Source organism: Pithys albifrons, chromosome 9 (assembly GCF_047495875.1).
Source record: "Pithys albifrons albifrons isolate INPA30051 chromosome 9, PitAlb_v1, whole genome shotgun sequence".
Classification (NCBI taxonomy): Eukaryota; Metazoa; Chordata; class Aves; order Passeriformes; family Thamnophilidae; genus Pithys; species Pithys albifrons.
This window is the reverse complement of record NC_092466.1, coordinates 19,578,072-19,603,571: the sequence shown is the minus strand read 5'-3', so window position 1 is coordinate 19,603,571 and position 25,500 is coordinate 19,578,072. Positions and strand designations below refer to the sequence as shown.

General features: G+C 37.9%; 1 protein-coding gene across 6 annotated transcripts in view; it reads left to right on the top strand.

Annotated features, from left to right (window-relative positions):
- Positions 1-25,500, top strand: part of MAPK8 (mitogen-activated protein kinase 8) — a 48,447-nt gene that overhangs the window by 12,870 nt on the left and 10,077 nt on the right. For 4 of the 6 annotated variants that reach the window (XM_071563202.1, XM_071563204.1, XM_071563203.1 and 1 more), the window contains exons 2-7: positions 10,523-10,689; positions 13,329-13,458; positions 14,578-14,636; positions 14,760-14,898; positions 19,579-19,744; positions 24,306-24,377. In XM_071563202.1, the coding sequence (XP_071419303.1) occupies positions 10,568-10,689; positions 13,329-13,458; positions 14,578-14,636; positions 14,760-14,898; positions 19,579-19,744; positions 24,306-24,377 (688 nt within the window). In that variant the 5' untranslated portion in view covers positions 10,523-10,567. Of the gene's footprint in view, positions 1-307; positions 370-10,522; positions 10,690-13,328; positions 13,459-14,577; positions 14,637-14,759; positions 14,899-19,578; positions 19,745-23,888; positions 23,961-24,305; positions 24,378-25,500 lie in introns of those variants that run through there. The other 2 variants (XM_071563205.1, XM_071563206.1) reach the window with 2 other exon arrangements.

The following is a 25,500-nucleotide window of genomic DNA, read 5'->3' as shown; positions in this document are numbered from 1 at the left end:
TGAGATGTTGGCTAGCATTTGTCAGCAGCTCTGGAGACAGTCCTGGTGTCTGCCTAGAGCATGAGTTCATGCTCAGTGCACTTGGATACTGGTCTCCTACATCATTCTCACTCTGCATTTTACAGATGGGGTAAAAAAACCACCCAAATCTTCCTCCACTGATTCAGGCTCTGCTTTGTGGTTGTTTTTGTCTTCATGATATCCTTGGTAAAGTTTAAATATTTATTTCTGCTTTGACTTAGGTTCTGGAAAATCTCTTCAGTCACTACTAATCTGGATAAAAACTCTTAGATACCTTATGATTCTTGAGGCACTTTATGCTTCTTATATCTGGAGATGATGGTTGCAAGAAAGCTCCCTGTATGTAAGGTAATAGGATTACTTGTTTGTTCCACCCAGAGCTGGTATTTGGGGAAGGGCATCAGTTGTGAAGATTAAAATCAGGTTATCAGGCTTGTTTTGTGAGTGCCTCTTTTCAGGAAATGCTGGTGGGTCATTGGAATGGTCTTCTGTAGGCAAGATGAAGTCTTGAATTCAGCAGAATTTTAGATTTTTCTGAAGGAACTCGTATTGATAACTGATGAAGAAAGAAGTATAGACTTTTTATTTGCCAAGTTAATAACTTAGAAAAAGAAGCTGATTTTTGGATGTTTTACAAGTGGATTACAAAACCATTTTTACGTAAATATTCTTTTCCAAGCAATGTAACTTGTTGATCTTCCTTCTCAAAGGGAAAATGTGCTTCATCCTTTGCTTAGAGTCTCTTGTGCTCCTAATCATCCTATATAGGGATTATTTTGTATTTAATAGTGAAGCTAATGTTCATTTTAATTTTTTTAATTTATTGTACTTTTTCATAGATGGGGGAGGGATCACTGGGTAGGCTTGGGCTGGAATTCAGTGTGAAATGCCAGTGCTCCTCTGTGAACCTGTGCTGTTTAAGTGGTAGGCACCTCCTTGTTACTGATGGGTCTCCAGGTGATTTTTGGAACACATAATTAAGTTCAGTTCATTGGAATTGATCTTTTATGTAAACTGTAATAAGGTGAATACTGGCCAAGAAAGGACAGCTAGAGTGGAGAATGGGGTAGTTTATTTCCCTGTATATCCTCCCCTTTTTAGGAGACTTCTCAAATTACAGTAGCTGTTTTAATAAGATGAGGTGGCAGGTAAATAAATATATATGTATGAAGAAAACTCTGTCTAGTTTCCTAGATGACTAGAAAAAGTCATCATGTGATCCAGCTGGGACATGTAGTTAGTCACTGTATGAACCTGTAAAATACAACATTAAATCACTGGAAAGGTTGCATTAGTATTAATGGGTTTTGTTAATTTTTTATTAATTTAGGACTCTGCATAGTTGTTTCCTTTATACTGAGAACAGTTAGTTTAACAGAGAGGGCTCTACATCTTTCCAAGAGATTATCAGTCTGCAATTATGTTGTTTGAACCCATGAAGTAGTTACGTGATTCAAACAGCCTATATTACATTTTCTTAAGCTTGATTTGCTATTGCGTACTCAAAAGTTTTTTGTTTTAAAACCAAATTTATTTTTCTATACCTGTCGTCTTTTCTGAAATTATCCTTGGTGGAGAAAGCCATCTGTTTATTCATAAACATTCAGCAGACTCTAGGAAATCAAGTAATTGGCTTTGAATACTCCATATAAAAACAGCTATTAAAAAAGAAAATGTAACAGTCCTAAAGTTTAAAAAAATTAAATGGTATTAAATTTTCTGTCTTCAAACAAATTGAGGTGACTTACCATTTTCTGTTTGAACTTGAAAACAGTCATAACATAGAAATGTAAATGTGCCCTTGTTGTGGGTTTGCAGGTTTCCCCTGTCTCAGTACTTCTTTTCTAGGATGAACACTGAGGTCTGGTGTCCACCTTTACTTTCTTTACTGAATCTGTAACTAGTGAAGTTTGACTTCTTTGGTAAGCAGAAGAGAAGTTAAAATGTATTGATGTTTTAAGAAATGTACCTGCACTGTGCTTGAGACCTGAGCTATGCAAGAATCATCCCATTGTATTTGTGGTTTTGTTTAGTACTTGCAAGTAGAAAATAGCTCCTGAGATCAGGCTACAGACTTACAATTTCTGCTCTGCCATATCTCCAGGGAGTGGTGTAAGCCAGGCAGAGGACTCCTATAATGCAGGCACACATTTGATGAGGTGCAAGGCACTTCCATGCCTGTTACACGTGAGCCAGAAGCCTCGTTAAACACGTATCAGTGTCAGTAGAAGTTCAGGCAATTGTATGGAAATCGTTCAGCTTAAAACCATCTGATCTGTGAAAGTGTAATTTGAAAGCCATGCAAATCTTGTAGTCAACAGTGAGAATAAGCTTTAGGTTTTTCAGACATCTTTGGCATTTGTAGTGGTTTAATAATATCTTGCTGCAGTTTTCAGCCAGCTAATGTTAACTCCTTTTCCCAAATTCTGTATCTGCATTAGCTTTAACAGAGCTGAAAGTACTGCAAAATATACGTTCAGTTTCAAGGGCAGTATGAAGAAAGAAAATGTTATAAAAACTGTGTTTAACTGAATGAGTTACCAAGTTAGCTTTAAGAAATGGAATTCTTTCATTTCCTACATTTGAACCTTTGAAACGTTGTTTTTAATGCCTATCTGAAAACGAGGCTGTGTTTGCACTATCCATTTAGCAGATATCCAGGAGCCTTTAAACATGACAGTTGAAAATTAGACAAGCATTCACAAACACATGATACATACAAATCAGCTATATGTGAACTGTGTTTTCACAAAGAAATAAGATTCATTAATACAAGAACTTTATATACACTGTGCACTTGGTTTGCATTCAGTAGCAATCTAGCATGTACTTGAAGTACTGTTGTCTCTTTCTGGGTCAGCCACAGATTCCTGTGGTATATTCGTTTTCTGTTAGATGCTTTCTAAATGGTGTTACTGAATTATCTTTGATATGTAACTTATGTCATTATGCTATATTGATTATATTACTAATTAATGTGTTAATATATGCAACTGTTTTATTTTAAAATTGCCTTTTTCCATTTCTGTATCTCTTTTAACTGTTACGATCTTCATCTTTTGTCAGTCCTACTTCTGAGCGTCTACTGTAGTAATCTCCTTTTATTGTAGAACAGTTTTCCCCAGGAGGCCACAGTCTTCAGCATGTGTAGACGGATTTCTGTTTTGGTGTTTGTGTTGTACCCAAGATGTGTCTTTCCCAAGAGGCTGTTTTCTGGCGTAGCATCCTAAGTTTCTTCTAAGACTAAGCCCACTTATGCTTGCTCTTAGAAAAGCATTGCTTTAGAAACCATGAATTGAAACCCAGGTGATTTCATGCACTACTTGTAGTTAATGGTGGTTGTTTCCACCTATGGTTTTTCTCATTTCTTATATTTTGCATAGCAAAGCACTGAGTTATTAAAATATCTTCTCTGCTGTACTTCTTCATTGCAGTAGGAATAACCTGAATACGTGTAATTTGTTATATAAAAGGATATTTAGAGCAAGGTGTTCTGCACTGCAGCATGAAATGAATCCTGGATTTTCATATCATGTTGTCTAGTGAAGATATAAACCAACAATTAAAAACAGTCAAGAGGCTTAGTTGTACAGAGCCAATGTTTCTCCACCCTTTTAAATTGACAATATTCTGGCCTATTCTATTTTCACGTCCCTAGTGGGAAAATTTTCTCTTTGGTTCCATTGCTTTGTCTGAACAGAAGAGATGTCTCTCAAATGTGTCCTTTTTGTTGGCTTTTAGTGCCGCCTTTGAAGCTTTCCTGTTCATTGTTACTGTCTAGTGAGGGGAAGATGAAGAAGAGCTAGTAAAATATTTTGTGCTCTTATTTAAACAGAGATCCCTTCTTTCACAAAACCTGTTCCATTGCTGTTCTCTGTGTGCCTGGAGTGCACCCGTTCAGGTTACTGCAGAAGCAAAGTGACCTTGTATGTAACTGTGTGTTGTTTTTAAAGTGATCTCTAGTTTAAAAAGCATAGCCTTGGAATCTGGTTGATGTGAAGGCTGGTGGCTGTGATAGCCAAAAAAGCATGCACTGCACAGAAGGTGAATACTCAGGTATCTAGTGGAAAGCACATGGTTTTTCTAATTAAATTCTAATTGTGGATACATAAACTTAACTGTGGTTAACTCAGGTGCATAACACTTTGGGCCCATGAGCTGAGCAAGTTTTTAATTGCCTGCTGTTTCAGTTAAACTTCTTGGGGTCCTGATGCAGATGAGCCTGGATTGATTTTAATTGCTAAACATGAGATTGCTCAAATCCAGCCATAGTGACACATTTTGGACAGGGATGATAACTGCTCTGTACCACAAGTTCCACACAGAGTAAACCTTGACTGAGCCACGCTGGTGCCAGCTCTGGTTCCAACCTGCTAAGGTCATGTGCAGTTTAGAGTTGAAGGTCTGGTACTGTGGAGGGCCCTTTAGAGCACTGACCAGTGGTATCCTAGGTGTAGAAAGCATTAAATGAATCAGGGTCTGGAATGACCATCAAGCCATCTCTGCCTTCTGAAGAAATGAATTTATACACTCTGCTGAGACAAGATTACCAAATATATTCTTATTGCTTATATAGTTTTGCATTGTGAGTTTTGGGCTTTTTTATGTATGCCTAAGGCTCAGCCATTTCTAAGGTTTTTAATGCATATGCAGTAGGGCTTTTAAACTGAAAGCAGAATGAACAGAGAATTAGTTCCTCTCTTTCCCACTCCATGTTTCCGTTCCCAAACTGTCTGTCCCTCCAATGTATTTAAGCTGAACTGGAAAACCACTTTAATGTATACTGTCCATTCATTGTCCTGTATCTTCATTAATAAGTTGAATGCATTTTTTATTAGAGACAAAATTTAGTATTGAAATACAGCAGTGTTATTTTCCAGATATTTTGAAGTCAGCAAGTTTATTTAGAACAGTCTTGTTGAGACATGCCTTTCTTTAAGCAGATGTAAATGGCAGATGTTTGCATATGAGTATGAACATTGCTGTACATGGTTTATTACTGTTTTAAATATGCTTTATTTAAAGCTATGGAAAGAATTTTGGTCAGTCTTCATTGTTAATATTATTCACTTGTGGAGGAGGTGGAGGTGACAATGAAATATTTTTATAAATGTCCATACCTCTTAAGGTTAGCCATGATACTGTCATAGGTACATGCTGCTTGCATTTTCATGGAGCTACATGTTCAAGGTATCCCTGTTTATCCTTTTACAACAGTATCAGAACGTGGAGAAGTGATGAGTGCAAATTGTTGACCATCTGAAGTCTCCTTCAGGACTATTGAATTCTATTGCTGATAGCAAATTTAGAATAAAACTTACGTGCAGCTTGCAGATCCCCTAGGGGATTTCACTGTATGGATATAGTGTTACTTTCAATTCCTATGTTTTTGTTATGCTTCCTTGGGTAAATAGTACTTATGGCAATCGGAAGAATTAGTAAATTAATATGACAAAACACAAAGTACTATCTTAGAGTTCACTTTTGAAATACCCTCATCTTGACTAATTGTAGGCTGCCAGTGAAAGGTTGCCATGTATCGAAATTTGCTCAGGCACAGTACAAGGAAAGGCACAATGGTTGGTGTGTGAGAGGAAATGAAAGTTTTCAGTGGGATTATTCCCCTGCTGACAGTTGACAGCATTCCAGCAAGTTGACAGTTAATGGGACAAATGTATTATTAGTTTCCTTGTTAATAATAGAAATCTGGAGTCTGCATCCTGCCTCTTTTTCCATATGTGCTTCTGCAAAAGTGCTAGAAAATGGAATAAAATGTCAAATTTCAGGCAGACGACTTTATCTGATACAGCTTAATCACGTTTTAATGAAAGACATTGCAAGCCTGCATTGTTTAAGCATCTTAAAAGTCTGACATTTTCTGAATTTAGACTTGCTTTAATATTTAAAGACTAAGATTTTTGGTGTCATGGATCTTCATGAGTCTAGTCAACAGTAAATTAACAGGAAAAAATTAAGTCTCTGGCTTTTTTCTGTGAGCTGTGTTTGCAGAGCTGGGCAATAGGAGACATTTTTGATGCTTTCATGTGAGATGAAGAGACAGGGAGCACAACAGCTGATTGGGAGCAAAGCAGTGAGTGGAAGTAAACCTGGTTATAAAATGAGAGGCTTACATTGTAAAGGCTGATTGACAAAACTGTGAAGTTATGAGACATTGAGTGGAGGGATGCAGAGGAGATGGGTGTCAGGGCTGGGTCAGTCTGAGGAAGCTGTAATGGACATATTTTGTAAGACCTCTGTCTATGCTGATCTGAGCGCGTTATGTCCAAGTAGCTTATTTACATCCCACAATCTCTCACCACACAAAATGTGCAAGAAATGGCTTTTTTGAGAGTTTACTCCACTTCTTCCGAAGCTGAGTAAGTCCATTTTATGCTTGGAGACCATGCATTTAAAATGAAGAGAGGGACTGTATCTCTTGCTGTCACAGTACAGAGTGATGATTTTTGATGAACACCACATTGAAGAATGGTAATTTAGATGCAAGTGGAGATACTCCTCCTTCCTTAGTTTGGGATACCTCTCCTTCCTTAATTTTTTGCTATTCTCTTGTGATCACTGTTTAACTGATGCCATTTTTCTATTCAGTCTGTTGGTCTGGCGTTCTTTGGATTCTTTCTCTGCTTTAGCCATTATTACAAGTGTACTTTTCAATCTCATGTGAAGCTTATGGGAACAATCTTCATGGATAATGGTAAAGGAACCAATTACTACAATTCTGGTTGCACTGCTGTAACTTGATGTAGAGTTTTCATACTTGGAGGGGTGCTCCAGGACTACTGCACACAAACGTGTATCGAAGTACAAAAACTTTCCACTTTTATCTAGTATCGGGTTTTCTTTGTTTTGATTGCTATTACTAGTGCATTACACCCTGACTTGAAGTTTCTCAGGAGTTCTCTAAACACCTGTTTTGTTTCAGAAAGCAGTCCCTTCCCTGAAATAGTGCAGAGGATGTTTGGTTTTGCTGTGTGTTTTTACTTGCTTCCTCCTCTAAACAGTTCCTGCAAAAGCAATCTTTGCACTGCAAAACTTATCTCCCTGGTCTTGCTCTTCACTCATTCTCTAGGACTTGAAAGTATTGGTAGACAGAGGTCTGTGAAACCTTAAATGTTCACAGTCTTGCACGGGTGGTGTTGGGTCATGGTAGTGGGAGGACTCAGTTGCCTGAGAAAGGGTCCAGGTAGATGATGTCTCTTACAGAGTACCCACAGATATTTTAAGAACACCTTTTATAAGGAAGAGTTACCTAACAAATTTTGTGAGTAAAGGGGGAAGCACTCTGAAACTTTCTAGTGATTTATTTTGGAAAGAGTTTAATAGCTACATCAGCAACTAGAAAACAGGGTTTTCAGCTGTCAGTAGAAAGATACAGTGCATTGTTGGCTCTTCAGTATGCAGATGCAATGTATGGCATGTTTTTAACAGTGTTTTAAAGAGTCCAGTAGCAGGGAAAGCCTTTTAAACCGTAATCTGATAGTGCTTTTGTAGTAGGTTACGTTTTTTCCATTGTTTTCTTTATTCTTTACTAACTGGGTTTTTTGTTTGATTTTGGTTTTGTTTTGTAAGTTCTAAGAGGCCTGACTCTAAAGTGAAAGATGTATTTTAGATACCAAATGTTGTTACAAACTTAATTTTTTTTTTGTATCACCAGAGGTACTCTAATAGCCCAGAGTGTGGGCCTTTCAGTTATGAAGCTTAGACTTGGTGTACAAGTGGATTTGGGTTTTTTTTTCATATATCTTTGTAGCAGAAAAACAAAACGGTTCTAGGCAGTACCTAGGTGACTGCAAAGCTTATATATTCAGAAGGGAGAGTACTGTGTTGACCCTGTCTGGATGCCAGCTATCCACTAACGTCTCTCTCTCCTTCCTCTCTGCAACTGGACAGAGGAGAGGAAATACAATGAAGGATTCATGAGTTAAGAGCTGGGAGAGGACACTTACTGATCACCATCAGGGACAAAACAGACTCATAGTGGGGATATTGGGTTTATTACTGACCGGATCAGAGCAAAAGAGTGAGAAGTAAAATAACCTTTCTCCTACCCCTCCTTCCTTCCAAGTTCTACCTTTTCTGCTCCAGCAGCACAGAGAGATGGAGAATGAGGGTCAGTCCAGCACAGGTTGTTTCTGCCACTGTCAGGGAGTGGAGTCTTTCCCCTGATTCCTGTGGGGCCCCTCCCAGGGGAAGACAGTCCTCTACAAACCTCGGAGACTCTGTGAGTCCATCCCATGGGCAACAGTTCTTCACAAAACTGCTGTCCGATGGGTCACTTCTCCACAGGGTGCAGTCCTTCACAAACAAGCTGCTCCAGCGTGGGTCCCCCACAGGGCGACAAGTCCTACCAGGGAAAACCTGCTGTACCATGGGCTTCTCTCCCCGCAGGCTGCTTGTCCCTGGCAGGGCTCTGCTCCATCACGGGCCTCCCGTGGTGTCACAGCCTCCTTCATCACATCCACCTGCTCCAGTGTTGGCTCCTCCCCAGGCTGCAGGTGGGTCTCTGCACCCTGATGGTCCTCCATGGGCTGCAGGGGCACAGCTGCCTCACCATGGGCTACACCTGGAGCTGCAGGGGAACCTCAGCTCCAGCATCTGGAGCACCTTCTCCCCATCCTTCTGCACTGACCTTGGTGTCTACATTGTTCATGTGTTCTAACTCTGCTCTTCCTTGCTGCAAGATTCATCTGTGCAATAACTTTCTTTCCCTTCTTAAATCTGTTACCACTGAGGCATTACTGTTGTTTCTAGTTGGCTTGGCCTTGGCCAGCGGTGGGAAGCCCATCCTGGAGCTGCCTGGCATTGGCCCCACCAGACACAGGGTGAGAAGCTTCTGGCAGCTTCCAACAGAAGCCACCACTGTGGCCCCCTTGCTACCAAAACCTGGCCACGGAAACCCAATACAGGGAGTTAAAGCTTTATTAAGCTTTTTTTTTTGCCTTAGTAAAAATAAAAAAGGGTTTCTTTAAATGCTATTTACTAAAATACTCTTTGGAATTATAAAATGGTTAGTAAATGCACATTTCTGTCTGTATTGGCAAGCACATAATACAGTTTTGCATGTGTAGCAACTGACAAAACATTAAGGCAATAAAACTTGCTTGATTATAATGCTGTGTATGGTGTATAGGTAAAATCTGTTAATATAAAGGAATTGTTTCTAAGAGAATACTGTCTCTCAATATCCTTTTCTTAAACCATACTTGCTTTGTTTCACTCTTCGATCCTGTGAAGTTTACCAAATTGAAAGCAAATTCAATTAAACACTTGGCTTTAGCTATTTGAAATATTGACCTTTAAATGAAAAGGTCTCAAAATTCATCTGGAAACCCTGGAGGGAGAGGAGCATGCCTTCCTGCTTTTGTTCCTGGGGAATTATCCAGTGAAGTATTAAACTTTCATTATCTTGATGCTGATACCAACCAGCAGAGCTCTATTACTGAGCTATTCCAGCTAATCCTGCATTGTTCAATGTCACTAGATCTTAATGTGGTTTTAGTGGATAAACTCAAGATCCTTTTTCTTCTCATCTGATGATGAACAAATGTAAGATTACATGAATTATTGCCGTCACTCTTTGTTTTCTGATTTTTACAAATTTGTTGGGCTGATTTCATGTTGTCCACAACAAATTTTCTTTTATCCTAATTTAGGATTTTTTTTCCATTATTTATTTGTTGTAATTTTTATTCCAAAACTACATGCAAATACATCTGTGAACAGAGTGTCAAGAAAGCAACAGAGTTCAAAGATGTAGTGATAAAAGATATAGAGAAGAAAGACCTGGGGACAGTGTCATGTATTGCTAAGAAGTTAGGCCTTTTGGCTCACTCCAGTAAGCCTGTCTTTTTTTAATGTGAGGGAACTGCTGGATTATACATCCTTTTTTCATACTCTTGTTCTCTCTTTCTGTGATTATTACTTTCATTCATAGGAGCTAGTATGTGAGATCTCTGACAAGGCCAGTTTTCCTTCAGTGGCCTAGACTGACTATGTTTTCACATCAGTGTCTGGTATTCCTGGAGGTTGTGACCAAGAGTATTTTAATGATTGCAGTATCTGGAAGACTTGTTCATGTTATGTCACTCTTTTACTTATGGAGTCAGGCAACAATTCAGGTTGAATGGGACCTCTGTAGAGTGGCCCAAACCCTGCTCCCTTGGTGCATGTGTATGTGTGAAGGGGTGGTAGGACTCTTGGAGCTCTCTGGATGACGTGTAGCTTCCTGCCTTTTGATCTTCTGTCATTCTCACCTAAGTTCTTTTCTAACCTCTGTTCACCTTTGGTGAATTCATCTTTGTCCTTCTAGAATCTTAGGAACAGTCCTAAAAATAAAGCATTCCTGCAGACATTAAAAATAACTTACATTTGCATGTGGGACTTATTTGGGAAGTAGCTTTTGTGTCTTAAAAGGAATTTTGCCTTTTTGCCAGATTACATACAGTTGTAAAATCTTAGTTTTTTAAATTTTATGTCTTCATAGGCCAGAAGCAAAATTTGGATGAAGTGAACTAACTAAGTCGCCGTCATGAGTAGGAGCAAGCGTGACAACAATTTCTACAGTGTTGAAATTGGAGACTCCACTTTCACTGTATTGAAACGTTATCAAAATTTGAAACCAATAGGATCAGGAGCACAAGGGATAGTATGGTAAGGTTTCTTTAAAATTTAAAGGTACCTTCAAGTTTCCTTAACCAAATTTTTTGAGTCCTTTAGGTGTTGTACATTCCTGAGCAGGGGTGTGGAGAACTACCTCCTACAGGCAAAACAGCAGTGGTAACTGTGGGCTGGTTTTCCTTAACAAGGGCTATTGCTGTTGCTTTTTGATCTGTGTCCTTTCCAGCTTCTGAATCAATGCCCTGCTTTGCAAATTCAGCCAGCTGTGCTGAGTTTCATATACTAACGGAGGAAAAAAAACTGGGTAAAGGAACTAATCCTAATCCACACCGCTTACAGTGAAACAAAAGTGAGAAATACCCTATATAGTATTTGCTGCTTGGATATGATTGTACTGCTTGAAATGTTTTGTTAGGAGTCTGTTTCACTTAGTTTCAGATTCTATGTAGTCCCTAATACCCAGTTAGTGAGTATTTGTGATGATGTCTGTCATTGTAATGTGTAAATGCCTGATGCAGTTTAGGAAAATTGTGACTTGACAGTATAATTCTTTGAATAAGAGTTCTTATTTGTGGACTGAAAAGTGTCCAGTGGATTTAAGCTGGTGACAGCTAGCTGCTTTTAGGCACTGTTTCTTGTGCAGTGACATTGCCCCAAAGAGAAATGTTGGTTTGAGCTTTGCAAGTTTTTTTGAGTGTTTGAGAGAAGGATGTGAATAGCACAGGAACTTACAGATTTTCTGATTTGTTGTAACTATTAAGATGCTAACCAGGTATGTAAAAATGCAACAGAAACATCAAGGAAAAGAAAGGTAGGGAAAAGCATAGTCTCAAACACTTTTCTCTGTAACCTGTGTACTACCTTGATCTTGTCTTGATCAGTGCTAAGAGAATGTGTGGTATGGGTGGGTTTTTCTTTCATGTTTGTGTCTTAGCAGGGCTAATAATAAAACAGTGCGCTTAATGCAAATGTAAACTTGAAGGCCAATACTGTAGAAAGAGTTATTTTTAAATGAGTAACTTCTGGTGTTAAGATTATTTGGTCTCTAAGTAGCAGCATCAGAAAAACTGATCTGAATTTTTTTTGCACATGTGTTTAATATGCTGAGGATGTAGGCAGTCATTTGACTGATTTGTTTAGTTGCTACAGAAATGTCAGCAAAAGCTTTAGATGTTACCACTGTCCTTCTGATTGCCAGTCATATGTTACTGCCCGTTTTCCAAATTTATTGCCCTTCCTAGAGCTAAGATCCAAAGACTGACTGTGTAATTACTGTAGTGCCATTCTGTAGTAGCTGCTAGTGGTAATGGAAGCCTTTGTAATTAAATCTCTCTGCTTACCCTGAGAAGGACTGGATTGCTCACGTGGTTAAAGCTTGCCCGTGCTGGAGGAGATATTTTGCAATTCTTGTGATTTGGGTTGGGAATTTTTTTAGTTTTTGTTGTTGGTCTGTATTTGGGGGTTAAAAAAAACCAAAACATAAAAACCCCCCAGATCCAACTTGATTTGGAAGAATATTAAGTAGATGTTCTAATGTGTACTGGGGATGCAGAGGTTTAAATACAAGTACAGAAATGCCATGTTGGTGATCTTTCCTAGCCACTTCTTGGATGCTCTTTCATAAAATACTCCTTGTCTTGAGAGTAGGTAGAGGAATTCCAGATACACTAGAAAATGTAAACCAAAGAAAGTTACCCCAGTACCTGTTGTTCCCATTTTTTTTCGATATTGACGCTCTTCAATAATGCCTAGGGGTTTGATGGTAAAAAATAAAAATCATTAAAGCCTACATACTATACATTGTATAAACAATCTACTTTTTGAAGTGGTGAGTTTAGGGTTTAGTAGATGCTGCTGGTTGCTGGCAGATGTTCTTCAGTTTGAGTACCATTTTGGTAAGAGACAAGAAAACAATATTTTCCCTGCTGAGACTTTTTTAGTAACGGATAAATATTTCCTGACTCTGCAGGGTAGTGAGCTGTTGTATTAGCTCTGACAGGAAAAGCAAGCTGAGCCTTCCTGTCATGGAAATGTGGTATGTAAGGGAGTTGTCCTCAAGTTACAGTCTACAGCAGTTAAACATCCTGTGTCACTGAATCATATGACAATCTTGTCATTAGTCTGCAATCAAAATGTTACTCTTTCTTTTTGCCAAGTTATAGCCAGTGATATCTGGATGTTAAAGCTTTCTTAACATTTCTTTGTCTTGACATTGGTGCTCTCACTGTGATCAGGATAGTAAGCAACTGCGTAAGTGAAAGCATGGGGCCTTTGTATAACCTACTTTTCTTCTCTTTTTCCTTCTTTCAGTGTGAAGATTTTATGTAATATGGATGTGCTTTTTGTGTTTGAAGTGTTTGGGATCTTTTTTAGGCAGTCTGTTCTTGGGGGCCAATGCGTGGCAAGAAATCAGTATCTTGAGGAAGCAGAAATCCTGCATTATCATTTTGTAGAGGTGGTTATGTGTTAATACTCTGAAGCTGGAAATAGTTTAAAATTTTGAATCACTCAGCATATGAGACGCTTTGCTATGTTACACTCCCTAAAGCTGAGTAACACTGAAAATTTGAGGTTTCTGCAGACATGGTACAAGGTATCTGAAAAAGGTTGCAACTGCCACAGCTTAAAGGACCTTGGCACTAGAGATGTAATAATGTTATTTTTAATTACAGTGCAGCTTACGATGCCATCCTTGAAAGGAATGTTGCAATCAAGAAGTTAAGCCGACCGTTTCAGAACCAAACCCACGCTAAAAGAGCCTACAGGGAGCTCGTTCTTATGAAGTGCGTTAATCACAAAAATGTGAGTGCGGTGTCCTTGTCTTGCTCCAAATGTTAAAGGATTAACTAGAAGGTTATTCTTTGTAAAAGGAAATGACTTGAGGGGAGCTTTTAATTGCATGGTTTTGTCTCCATGATAAGTACAGAAGGATCCTTCAGAAGAGCTGTTATTTACTAGTTTTAATACCTGCCCACTCTTTAACTACCCCCTTCAATCTCAGTAAGGGAGCCAGTGTTACATTGCCACATTTTACATGCTGCCGTCAAAATAAGAGGATGATGATTGGTAAGTGCATCCTTGCCTCTGTTGCTGCTGCTAGACGCATAGGAGGAAAAAGAAAAAGGCTGTAATACTTTATTTTTTTTGTCCTGGTGCATGAATGAGTTTGGAATCTTGTGTTGTGACAGCCGTAACTGTGATGCTTTTGAAGCTGAGCAGTAGACCAGATCACAGAATTGGGAAAAGAATAAGTGATAAATTTATCAGAATTGAACTACAGAAGGCTAGTATTTTCTGTGGCCATTTTCTTCCTTCAAAGGCAGCTGTGTTCAGTCTTTGTAACTTTCCCTCTTAATCCCCCATCAGGAAGATGGCTGTTAGGGAGGGAGGGAGGGAGTCCTGGAAGACTTAGTCTGTCTTTTAGCTTCTTGGAAAAATTTTACAACTTTTCTCAGACAGGAGTGGCTTATACAGATTCTTTGAAGGAAGTTTCACCTAATAGTGTAAGTTGTGTGATGATAAACTATTGTAAGCCTGCCTGACTCTTGATGACTAGTATCTTGGCCTGTTTCTACACATCCCACCCATTCTTAGCAATTGGGAGATGTTCTTTTGGGTTTTTTAATTCACCTGTGGCAGTGGCAAAGTGGTATCTCTTAGGGAGTCATCATCAGGTTTTATTATTCCTCTTATGCAGTAAAAATCTTGCCAGGTCTTCTCAAATTGAAAGTAGGAGGAAGGGAAGACTAATCATTAGTATCTATTACAGCTTGTTAGGCGTGGTTGAGCCACTGAGCATCTTGAGCTTCAGTGCATACTAGAAGGTTCATATCAGAGTAATAGTTACCAGTTTTGAATTGTTGACTCTGCAACTTTGCTATTTCTGTGGTGCAATTACACTTCCTCTCCCCCTTCTGACAGATAATCGGCCTACTGAATGTGTTCACACCACAAAAATCCCTGGAAGAATTTCAAGATGTGTAAGTCTGATTTGAACTAAAGCTGAGAATTTATTTTCAAAATATTCATGCCAAAGGATGAGCAAGAGAAAAAGTGCAACAAAGTGGCGGTATTATCTGATTTATTTTGTTTTTCTTCATAAGCTATATTGTGATGGAGCTCATGGATGCAAATCTCTGCCAAGTGATTCAAATGGAGCTAGACCATGAACGAATGTCCTATCTTCTTTATCAAATGCTGTGTGGTATCAAACATCTTCATTCCGCTGGAATTATTCATAGGGTAAGTGAACTAAACTGTGTATTATATACATTGTACCTGGTTTTGCTTTGAGTATTTAAAAGAAAAAAAAGTCAGAAATGGGATCATAAAGGGTGATTCACAGCTTGTCCCATAGGCAGAAAGCAAAAGCTGAAAGGAAATCGTCACACTTAAGGCTGATTCTGTAATGAACCTTTTGAATGTTTGAATGATTTGATAATAATCTGCACAGAGCAAACAAAAGATTTTTGCAGTGAGTTACATTACCTCCTCTAATTCTATGTAATTTTTTATTTTAGTAGTCTTGGCAGGAAAGAATATCTGAAAGTGTCTCTGTTTTTATTGTTTTGGTAACCAAACCTGAAATCCCATCTTTTGAAGGAACTGCCCATTTTATTTCTGCTCTTCAGCTGACAGAGTAATGAATATATATCTGAAATCTCCAGATAAACAGATAATGATAAAGACTTATAAGTGGAGTTTGCATTACACCTGTTTGTCACAAAGCATTCACTCAGACTGCCCACGGGCAACACTGACTACTACTTTTTAAATGATATCTGTGTTGCAATCCAGTCAAGAAATTTTGAATTTAAGGTTACCTGTTCAAGTTAAATATCTCATAGGTAATTTTATGTAGTGTAAAGATTGCTTGAGATTGTCTAGTTACAACTTCTCAAATACTAATATGTTAGTTTGGGAAATGATAAGCTGGTATTTCTGCGGTACATTTTTCACTGGACCTTTTTTAGAGAGTTTGAGAAGTTTTCATTTCTGAAGGGATGCAGGAGATTTCATTAAACTTAGTTGTGTGGGATAGTTTCAGTCAGTGCTACATAGTCTTCCTCATGGATGATGTACACAGCAAAGGAAATCATGGAATGGCAGTTCTGTGTGCTACCACAGGAATTGCTGTGTTAGGATGCTTGGCAGGGTCAGTGGTCCACTGCATTGTGACTGAGGTGTTGAATGGCCTGCCCCAAGGGAATGGGGGTGATCATTTGAATAGAAAATGCAGTTTGAGTGGCCAAACACTGCTTCCTTTTGCTCAGATAGTTCTGGTACTCAGCAGCTACTTCATTCCAGTGAGGAGCTCAGGTGAAGCCTTTGTTCTTGCATGCAATTTCCCTGAACTGCTGTGTTGAAAGAGATGGGCAAAGAAAAGTAGGGAGAACCATTGCCTGCAACCTGCTGCTGCTTGATCTGCATCTGGGCATTGCGATGGCTCACCGGGCTTCTTGCGTTATTCTGGGGAAAACTAGGTTGCTTAAGTTACCACTGTTGTGGCATTATATTGCATATGACTGAGATTATGCAGCCCTTTGTGTCTTTAATGCATGTGCCTGTTTGAAATAATGGGTTTGTGTGCAGCTTCATTTTTCCTTGACTCTTCAATACTTGGGTATGCAACTTAATTGCTGTGGCTTTTCCTAGGACTTTTTTAAACTTGTAAAATGGCATATTGTGTGGACATGCTGGAGTAGGTAATGTAAAAATACATCTCTGTGGATCTTAGCACAGGCATGAGGGAGCTTGTAAAACGGTGCTTGCTTTCAGGATGGTTTGTTTGTTCTCTTGTAAAGTGGACACTGATCCTGTGGAAATCATGGACATTTGTACATTTATAGAAAAGGAGTCACTATGCAGGTAGTTATTGGGTAGGAGTAAAGACTGTTTAGAGGATAGAATTCCTGCCTCTGTAAACATGGGTTAAATCTTTGAAATGCTTCATATTCTTACAGGGATAAACTATGCAAAAGAGACTGTAGATACAATTGCTATGTAAATAGGACCACATGTATGCATGAATGCTTTTGAAGGACATGAGCAGATAGGTTTCACTTGCATGTCTTCACAATAGGTTTTCAACTGACAGCTTCTTCTTGGACTTTGCTAGAAGATTAAGTATGTTCAGGCAGAATGTTACCTGCTGTGTACTGTAAGCCTTTATACTTTGGGTGTAAGGTATCAAAATTTTGTTTCTAGGTGGAAAAAGTTAAACAAAAGCTTGAAAGTCAAGAAGGCATATTTGTAAAGGGTCTTACATCCCATAGATCATGTGGTTGGAGCAGTAACCCTTTATATCCATCTTCTGGGCTCTCAGCACCACTGTCCTTAAGGTCCAGAGCTAATTACTTGGTGGAAACTCCTTAAATGTAGCCTACACTACTGTGACTGCCTGTGGAGCATTCTGGCTACAAATCTAATGTACTACTTCAGTGTTCTCTAAAGCTTTAGACTTTTTTGGTGTTGGTAGTTTCACATGTTTTTTAACTGGATTCTTAGGCTTCTAACTCAGCTGTGAAAAATCTCAGCATTTCAGTAACTTTTTCAAACCTTGCCAAATGACTGAAATTACAACAAGCTGTGTGTGTGCCTTATAGCACTGAATACTGCTTGAACTAAAGGAATGGAACAAAGCAGAGATCAAGCACAAAGAGTTTCAGACAATTTCACCTGGAAGAGTCGTAGGGAGTTATTTAGTTGCCACATCAATGGGTAAAATTTGATCTCTGTAAAGATTTGACTGACTGTAAACTTACAAAGACTTTTACAGATGCTGGCAAATGAACATAGCTGTGTTCCAAACATTTTGTAGAGGTGCACTTTCCAGCCAGGGTAGAAGTACACATTCATTTTTATTTCATAATCTGAGGGAGATGAATGATCAGCATTGCAGAGTTGTGCCTCACTGATCTGCTGAGTGACACAGAAGTCTCATTAGTCTTGCATGGAAGCTCTGAAACATTGAATTCTGCCTGATTTTGAGTACTTAACAGAGGGGCCTAATTATGGAAGCCCTTCACAATTTTTTTGTTAGAAAGGGAAAAGCCCATAGAAGCCATGAATTACCCTCCAGAGATGTCCCTCTCTCCCTCTCTGGTTAATGGGGAGACAGCTGTGAAAAATCTGTTTCTAAGCACTGACATTTTACATTTTTAACGTTCAGTGACATGTCTTCTGCTGTAGGTTCTGGATATATTTATATGTCCTAATTAACTTGTTCACTCTTAAAGGAATTTTTGAGTTTGTATTTATTTAAAACATAAGAGATACGTGTTCTGCATGAATTTGGATGCAGTGTAAGTCTAGTCTGGCCTTCATCATTTTGATCCTAGCCTTCATGACAGTTCCATGGTGTTCAGAAATTAAGGATGGACAGGATTCTGTAAGCTTTTGCATTTTGTCCTCTTAGTGATTTTTCTCTTGCAAAGGGAAAATCTCTTAACGTTTTTAGTGTTAATCCTGCAGCTTTGGGGAGGATGAATGCAGTTAATACCCATGAGCATGCACCTGGGATTTTGCACTGAACATCCTGAAAATAATACAATTGTACAAAAATAAAGCTGATAATGAACAGGATTGTAGCAGAATATGAAACATACATATTAAGTGGCTGGAATGCCTTATAGAACTTGAATTAATTTGTGGTGTTTGAGAATGTTTTAAGCCAAAGTTGTCTGCTGAGTCCTTGCGAAAGTGCTTTGAAAGTGCATGTATGAATATGTATGTATACGAGAGTTTTAATTAGCCATTAAAATTCTGTTGTTCTGGGACTCCTTTTTTGTGATTTCCTCTCTGTCTTTAATGCAGTTCTCTTAGCTTTACAAGGAGATTGCTGAAAGCCATGCAAGTACAAATGAAAACTACATAAATCTTGCAGATAGCCACTCTTAAGCCTTTATGAAGCAGTGGCAGATAGGGCTACTTATCAAATGCCTGCAGCTCAAATGCCAGAGTCCTCTGCTGTATCTCAGGTCTTTCTCTCATTAATCTTAGTAGAGTATAGGCAGGAAGGTTCTAATTCTTATCTGTGTTGGCCTGTGTGCTGTGAATCATTTTATGATTGCAAAGGTATTCTGAAGTTGCCCTGTTTGTAATATTTATTTTGTGACATTCAGATCTGTATAAGATCCTCCTAAGATGATGACAGAGTATGCCTGTGTAGTATCTGTATAAACAGATGTTTGTAAAGCCACTATTGTCAATAGGGTTCAAGTGAAAAGAATAGTTACTGTGTTTCTAAGATGATCCGAAGTTATGTCAGAGCTCCACTCTATATTTTCCACTCCAGTATAATGATTATGTTAGTTTTTGTCGGTTTTTCAATGGTGCCTTTTTGGGTTTGGTTGCCAAAATTAGTGTCATCCCAAATCCTAAATGTGAAACTAAAACTGTTGGCATGGGGATTTCCTTCCTGTTCAGAGAAACATACTGATTCAGAAGAGGTAATGTAACCTCAACTAGCAAATAAACCTTTTACTTTATACATTCATGTAATAATTCTAATAATTCTTGTATCAAGAAGATTATTGCATCAAATGATTTCAGCAATTGTCATGTTACTTACGTTCTGCATCATATTAATAATCATTGTTCTAGTGAGCAGTTTCTAGACCTGTCCTCAGAGCTAACACTTCTTACTAACCTCAATTTATTTCAGACATTGCTAACATATCTTGTAATGCTGGTTGTATTTTCCTTCTTTAATTGCTATATAAATCTACAAGAACAATAAAAGAATTAGTTCTGTAGTCTGCTGAATGCACATGAATTAATGCAAGGGGAAAAAAATTGCAGTTATAGCAATAACCTAGTTGTGTGTGGGGGGTTCAATGTTAGCAGTATTACCTTTTTAAAATGTGAACCACAAAGTACTTGTCCTTGTCTTAGCAGTCATATTGATGTTTCTTTTTAAAGGATTTAAAGCCCAGTAATATAGTAGTAAAGTCAGACTGCACTTTGAAGATTCTTGACTTTGGACTGGCCAGAACTGCAGGAACTAGTTTTATGATGACGCCTTATGTAGTGACTCGTTACTACAGAGCACCAGAGGTCATCCTAGGGATGGGATACAAAGAAAACGGTCAGCAAATATAGTCTTTCTTTGGCATAGCTTTATTTTTTTTTGTTTGGCACACCACATTTTACATGTTAATGTTTTTTTTCAAGCTGTAGAAGTTTTACAAATTAGTCTTGTGACCAAAATGCAGATTCTGGATACACCAATTCGTTTATTCAACTCAACCCATTAGAAAATGTTTGCATTTAATAGGAGAAGAAATTAAGGGCCTTGTTTGTTTAAAAATTTAAATAACCTGCTTGATAGGTTAAAGGGACATCCATAGGAACTGGAAATATATTTTCTTAATAAGTGGTATGTACCATGATATACCTTCATCTGACACTATTCCTGGTGAAGATGTAAATTGTGATTCATCAGTAACTGTGTGTACTAAATCAAATGTTAAAGAACTATATTCAGGATATTCTTTTCAGGATACAGGGAGCATAAAGGCTACTGAGGAACAAACTAGCTAAGATTACCTACTGTGGCATTGGTTTTATTAAAATCGGCCTTCTTTAAACCTGTTGCACTAAGTTCTTAATGTTGCTGAAGAAAAATTCAATAGTATACTTGAGACAAGAATGCAGAGTACTGTCATGAAGGATCAGTTTCCTTGAGGTCTGTGACAAATTCCAAGGAAATTTTACTTTGTCCCTCTGCCTGGGTACGTTTTCCTCCTCTTTATATTTACTCTGTGGCCAGTGTGTCTGTGTCTTCTACAAGAAAATAAGAAAAGGCTCTGTCATCTGAGGGAAACACACAACTGCACCTTCTCAGTGAAACAGCCAGGATCCGTTAGGAAAGCAGAGGGGCATGTCATTCCTGAATTCCTGTTGTAGCAGCCCTGATTCTGCTGCCGTTTCACTGATCCGCTGTCACTGTGGCCAGAGAGCTCCCTTGTTCCCAGCTCAGGCAGGCACAGTGCCCAGAGGTCACTGGAGGTATTTTAAACGCTCTGTTGATCCTCGGTAAGGCGCTGAGATGCACTGCTGCTTTAGGCTTGGTGAGCTGTCTCCTGGGGATGTGGGGTGTGGCTCCTCATGTTACTGACACAACTGGGGCTTGGTCTGCCTTTCAGGATTCCTAATATAGTCTGCAAACCTGCCTGGCAACTGCGTACCATTACGGCAAGTGACTTCAGGTTGTGTGTGAACCGTGTTGGCAATGAAAGAAGGCAGCTCAGAGGAATGAGAATAGATCTTTTTTTGTAAGGCTGTGGTTTTTATTTCTGTTTGGATCGTTAGCATGCTAGAGGATGTACAGATCTTCGAATGGCCTCCATGGCTGGCTATTTTTCCTGTAATTTAGAAGGTACAGGTTGAGTAGAGCAAGTTAAATTTTAGCTCCTAAAGTTCAGTAGATTTGTAAATATGTCTTTTAAGGCCATTTAGGGACACTAGATAAAAGTGCCTAAAGCTGTAGTCTTGAGGCCTGCTGCTGCCTTATAGAAGGAATTGACACAATGAAAGTCACAAGTTTTCTGACTCAGCTTGCCCACTTTTAATTTTTCTCTGAAATAGGAAGTAATTTTGAATCACAAATGTGTGAAACACTCTTTTCACTAAAAGATTCCTTAGGTTATTATTGGCACTAAATAGATGATGTTCTAGAGTATCCTGTCATTCTAGTGACAATACTGTTCCTTAAAGAAATGTGGCTTGTGTTGTGCAGCAGAATATAAATAATAATTTACTTTCATTTGAAAAGTATCACGTCTTCCCAAAGCCAAATACATGGCCATTGAAATGAGATGGGCACTTTTGGAGAATGTAAATCTGTGGACTGAGTCTGGAGACAATCTGTATTTCCACATGTACTGTTCTCATTAAAAGGCTACTAACATAGGCTATTACTCGTCTCAGTTACTGCCTGAGGAGTTTGTGGAGCTCTCATGACAGGGAGACAGGTATCAAGGATGCACTTACAGTAAGAATCGGGAGCCTCACTTGTTAGTATTGATGCCTATTATAGCCCCGTAAACCAATAGTTAAATTAACTGTTAATTTAGCTATTTTAAATATTGAAAATTGATGGTGAACAAATGGTTGCAGGATCATCTGGCAATTTCATGCAGTGTTAGTGCTCTGCTGAACTTGTGGGAGGGTTGCAGTTTACATTTTGATGACAGACTTACTGCAGAGTAGTGTTCTTTTGGTACTGTGCTTATACACATATGGAATCTTTGGTTTAAAACAAGCAAAGATTCCAAACTGATCATATAGAGTTGAGGTTAGAGTTTATTACTGAAGGACATTTGAGAAAACCAATCCTTGCAAACTCAAGACTTAATTCAGAACTGAAGGACAGCAGGAGTATTCATGCACACGTGGCTTAATGTATTTAGATTTATGGACAGTTATGTTCACAATTATCAGAAAGGAAGCACTGAAAAGCAAGGAAAGGCCTAAACCCTCTGCAATAACTACTTGTAAGTTTCGTAGTATGTACCTTGGGTTTGAACTTCATTTTCACATGGCATTTTTTTCTCCTAGAGCTAAGAAAACAGTAAGTTCACTTCAAACAGGTTTGTTAAGAGTAAAATGGATTCCTTATGACAGCAATATTTTTTTTAAATATTTCTCAAATCTGTAATGAGATTTACTCATTTTACTCAGTCTTCTATGGAAGTATTCACATGAGCAGACCTCGGTGTACAAATTAGTTTAGCTTCATTTGAGACTTGTAAGTAGACAGGTTTTGTTTGATTTAATGAAAGTAGCAAATCAAAACACCCCTAAACATCTCAACTTTGATTTTGTAAGGAAACCAGAAGGATGGTAACTTTATCATGTTGGACACAAACTAATTACAACAGGTCTGGTATATTTTGGGTTGGGGTGGCAGGAGCTATTTTTGCAGGTCAAGAAGTCAATATTCAGAATTTTATTTAAAAGTCAAATACAAAACTTGGCCTCAAGTCCTTTGGTCTCTAAGCTGAATAACATGTACTTAAATATTTGAAAAGAGCTTTTTTTAAAGGAAAAACAGCACTAATCATAAAGTGTTGACAATCATTTTTTAAATGAACCAGGCTCTTAATTTTGACCTATTAATATGCACAACTAAGATCTCCTATCATACGATTAGATACTATTTTAGAGGAACTTTTAAATAAGAGGGAAGGAATATTTTCAGTAAGAAGCAATGGTGTTTGCTTGACATTGTTGAGCTCCTTCAGAACATTTACTTGTGATTCTTAATATACAATTGTTCTTATTTAAATCCCCTTCTTATCTGCTTAATTGAAATTCCAGTGTCCTGTTTGATATAAAATATTCATAATATCATTATTATGACTTCAAGAAAACTTTTGCCTACAGAGTTAACAATACCTCTGAAAGCAACTGCAAAAGAAATTGGCTTACCTGTACAAAGTACATTTGTGCATCTTTAAGTGTGTCTTTTGAGTGATTTACTTTAAGGTAATATAAAAACCACATATTTCATTTTAAAAAATTGCTTTTGAGTTTTCCTTTTGTATAAGATGTTATTTCAGCATAACTGGAGAAATATCTTGAAACAAATGATTTCAATTGAAAATCTTCTTGGAGCATACTAACTTGTCATTAACTGATCCTCTAAAATTCTAAGTGATCTTTTACTGATTCTGTTTGCTTTTTACTTAAAGCAAGAGAGAGATGCATGGTAATCTCATTTTAGGAAATGATGTAAAATTTTAATCTCTATGTAATACCTAATTAATTCTCCTAAAATGCATGAGCTGTTCAATAGGCGATATTTTTACAGGTCAGTTTACTTTGCTACTTTTAGAATTATTTGTACAACTGCAGTGGAATTACTTTATAAAAATCAAGCTGTATTTGGTGCTTGAATTTAATCTCTGGGCAGAGGTAGCTTTGCAAGCCTCAGAGCTTGGAGAAGGGCTTTACTCTGCTTGATTCGTGTCTCTCTCTCTCTCTGCTCACGCTCTTGCGCTAGCACTATTTTAAACAAAAGGATGTTTTTCTGCCTTGTGTTTGAGACAGTTAAAAGCTAATCCTTACACATGGTGTATTTTAAAATGTTTTCATTGATCAATACAAAGATTTGCTCTTCTTCCTGTGCTGTCTCTGCAGTTTATAGGATGCAGTCATGTTATGCTTCTTTTAATTTTAAATGACCGTTTGCTTTGCTTTTCCTTCTTTTTGTGCTACAAACATAGTGGATTTATGGTCTGTGGGGTGCATTATGGGCGAAATGGTTTGCCACAAAATCCTCTTTCCAGGAAGGGACTGTATCCTTGTGCTGCTGCAGCAGGTTGAATTAGTTAGGAAGTGATTAACCTTTCTATTGATGTTGTGTCCTGAAGATGCATATTGTACAATTGTTTTTTTATTAAATGAACATGGATTTTTTTTGTGCTACACTAAAAAAAAAAAAGAACTTCATTTATATTCAGGCTGCACCTAGCAGTAGGACATAGTCTCTGCTGGTCCTGTAGTTAGCATACATTCACCTTCACTCATTACATTACACATGCTTTTTATAGTCACTTCATGTGTATGTGTGTGTCTAGATATTTTTATTTATTTTATTTTAATAACTCTTTTATGTTAATATCATTGCATTTTGTTTTCAGTTGACATTTGGTCAGTTGGGTGCATCATGGGAGAAATGATCAAAGGTGGTGTTTTATTTCCTGGTACAGATCGTATCCTTACCTTTGGCCTGGATATAGTTATAAAAGGTCAAAAGATAATGCAGCTATATAGTTCTAAATTAAGGTAGTTCTAATTTTTAAAATACTGGTTTTAAACTGCCTTTTCAAATTGCAAGTTCACTATATACCACTTGGGCAAACAGACTTATTTTTTCTTTTGTTTTTTTCTTTTTTTCCTCTCTTTTCTTTTTCTGGTTTAATACAGTGCCTATCCATTGCTTTTGAATGTTTTGAATGAAAAATTCCTAACCATCTTCATTAGTTATACTCTTGAGTTTTTTATTTTATTCTATGTAAAAATGGTCCTGCAAACAGCTTTCAGAAATACCTGGCATTTCTGTCTTTCTATTCCATGAATGACTTGGTGGTGTCTATATGGGTTGTCCTGTAAACACACAGTATTTCAGACAAAGAAAGGGTCTACTCCAAACAGACAACTTGAAACCTCTGGATCATCACTAAAATTAATGGAAATTATTGGAGTTTGACACCTATATGTTTTACTAGTACTTACAGACAAGTTTTTTAGATGCTATCAGCAATATTTCCTATTTAAAAATTGAATAGTACCATTTAGGGGTGAAGATGAGGTGGAGATTTTGAGGCACAGTAAGGAGATCAAGGGCATCTTTGCTTTCACACAGCCTTGTCCTTGCATGAGCTGCACAATGCTTTGCTTTATGCATCTGTTTTCTTAGTGTGGCTTTTCGGTTGAGATTCAGAGCCATACAGTGTAAACAGTTTTTTTGTCAAGGCCTGTACTCTAAAGCTCTGTAGAGCTTGAAAATCCTTCTATAAAGATCTGTTGTTAAGTTTTAAGAACAGAAGAGAGAGCCAACTACAGCCCACTGAAGATCTAGGTGGCCCATTATCTAGTCTGTGGTAGCAGCTAAAAAGAAAAAGCTGGGGAGAATACATGAATGAGATATGGGTATATAAAATTTATCTGAGCTCTCTCCCAGTATCTAACCATCTGCCCCTAGGAATTTCTGAGCCAAACATTACTTTTTTTTGCTCAATAATGCGTATTATATTCTTCTTCCATGTACTGGTCTATTTCCCTTTACAGTGTGTAAACTTTTCAGTTAAGATGTTCCTTATGCATCCTTTGAAA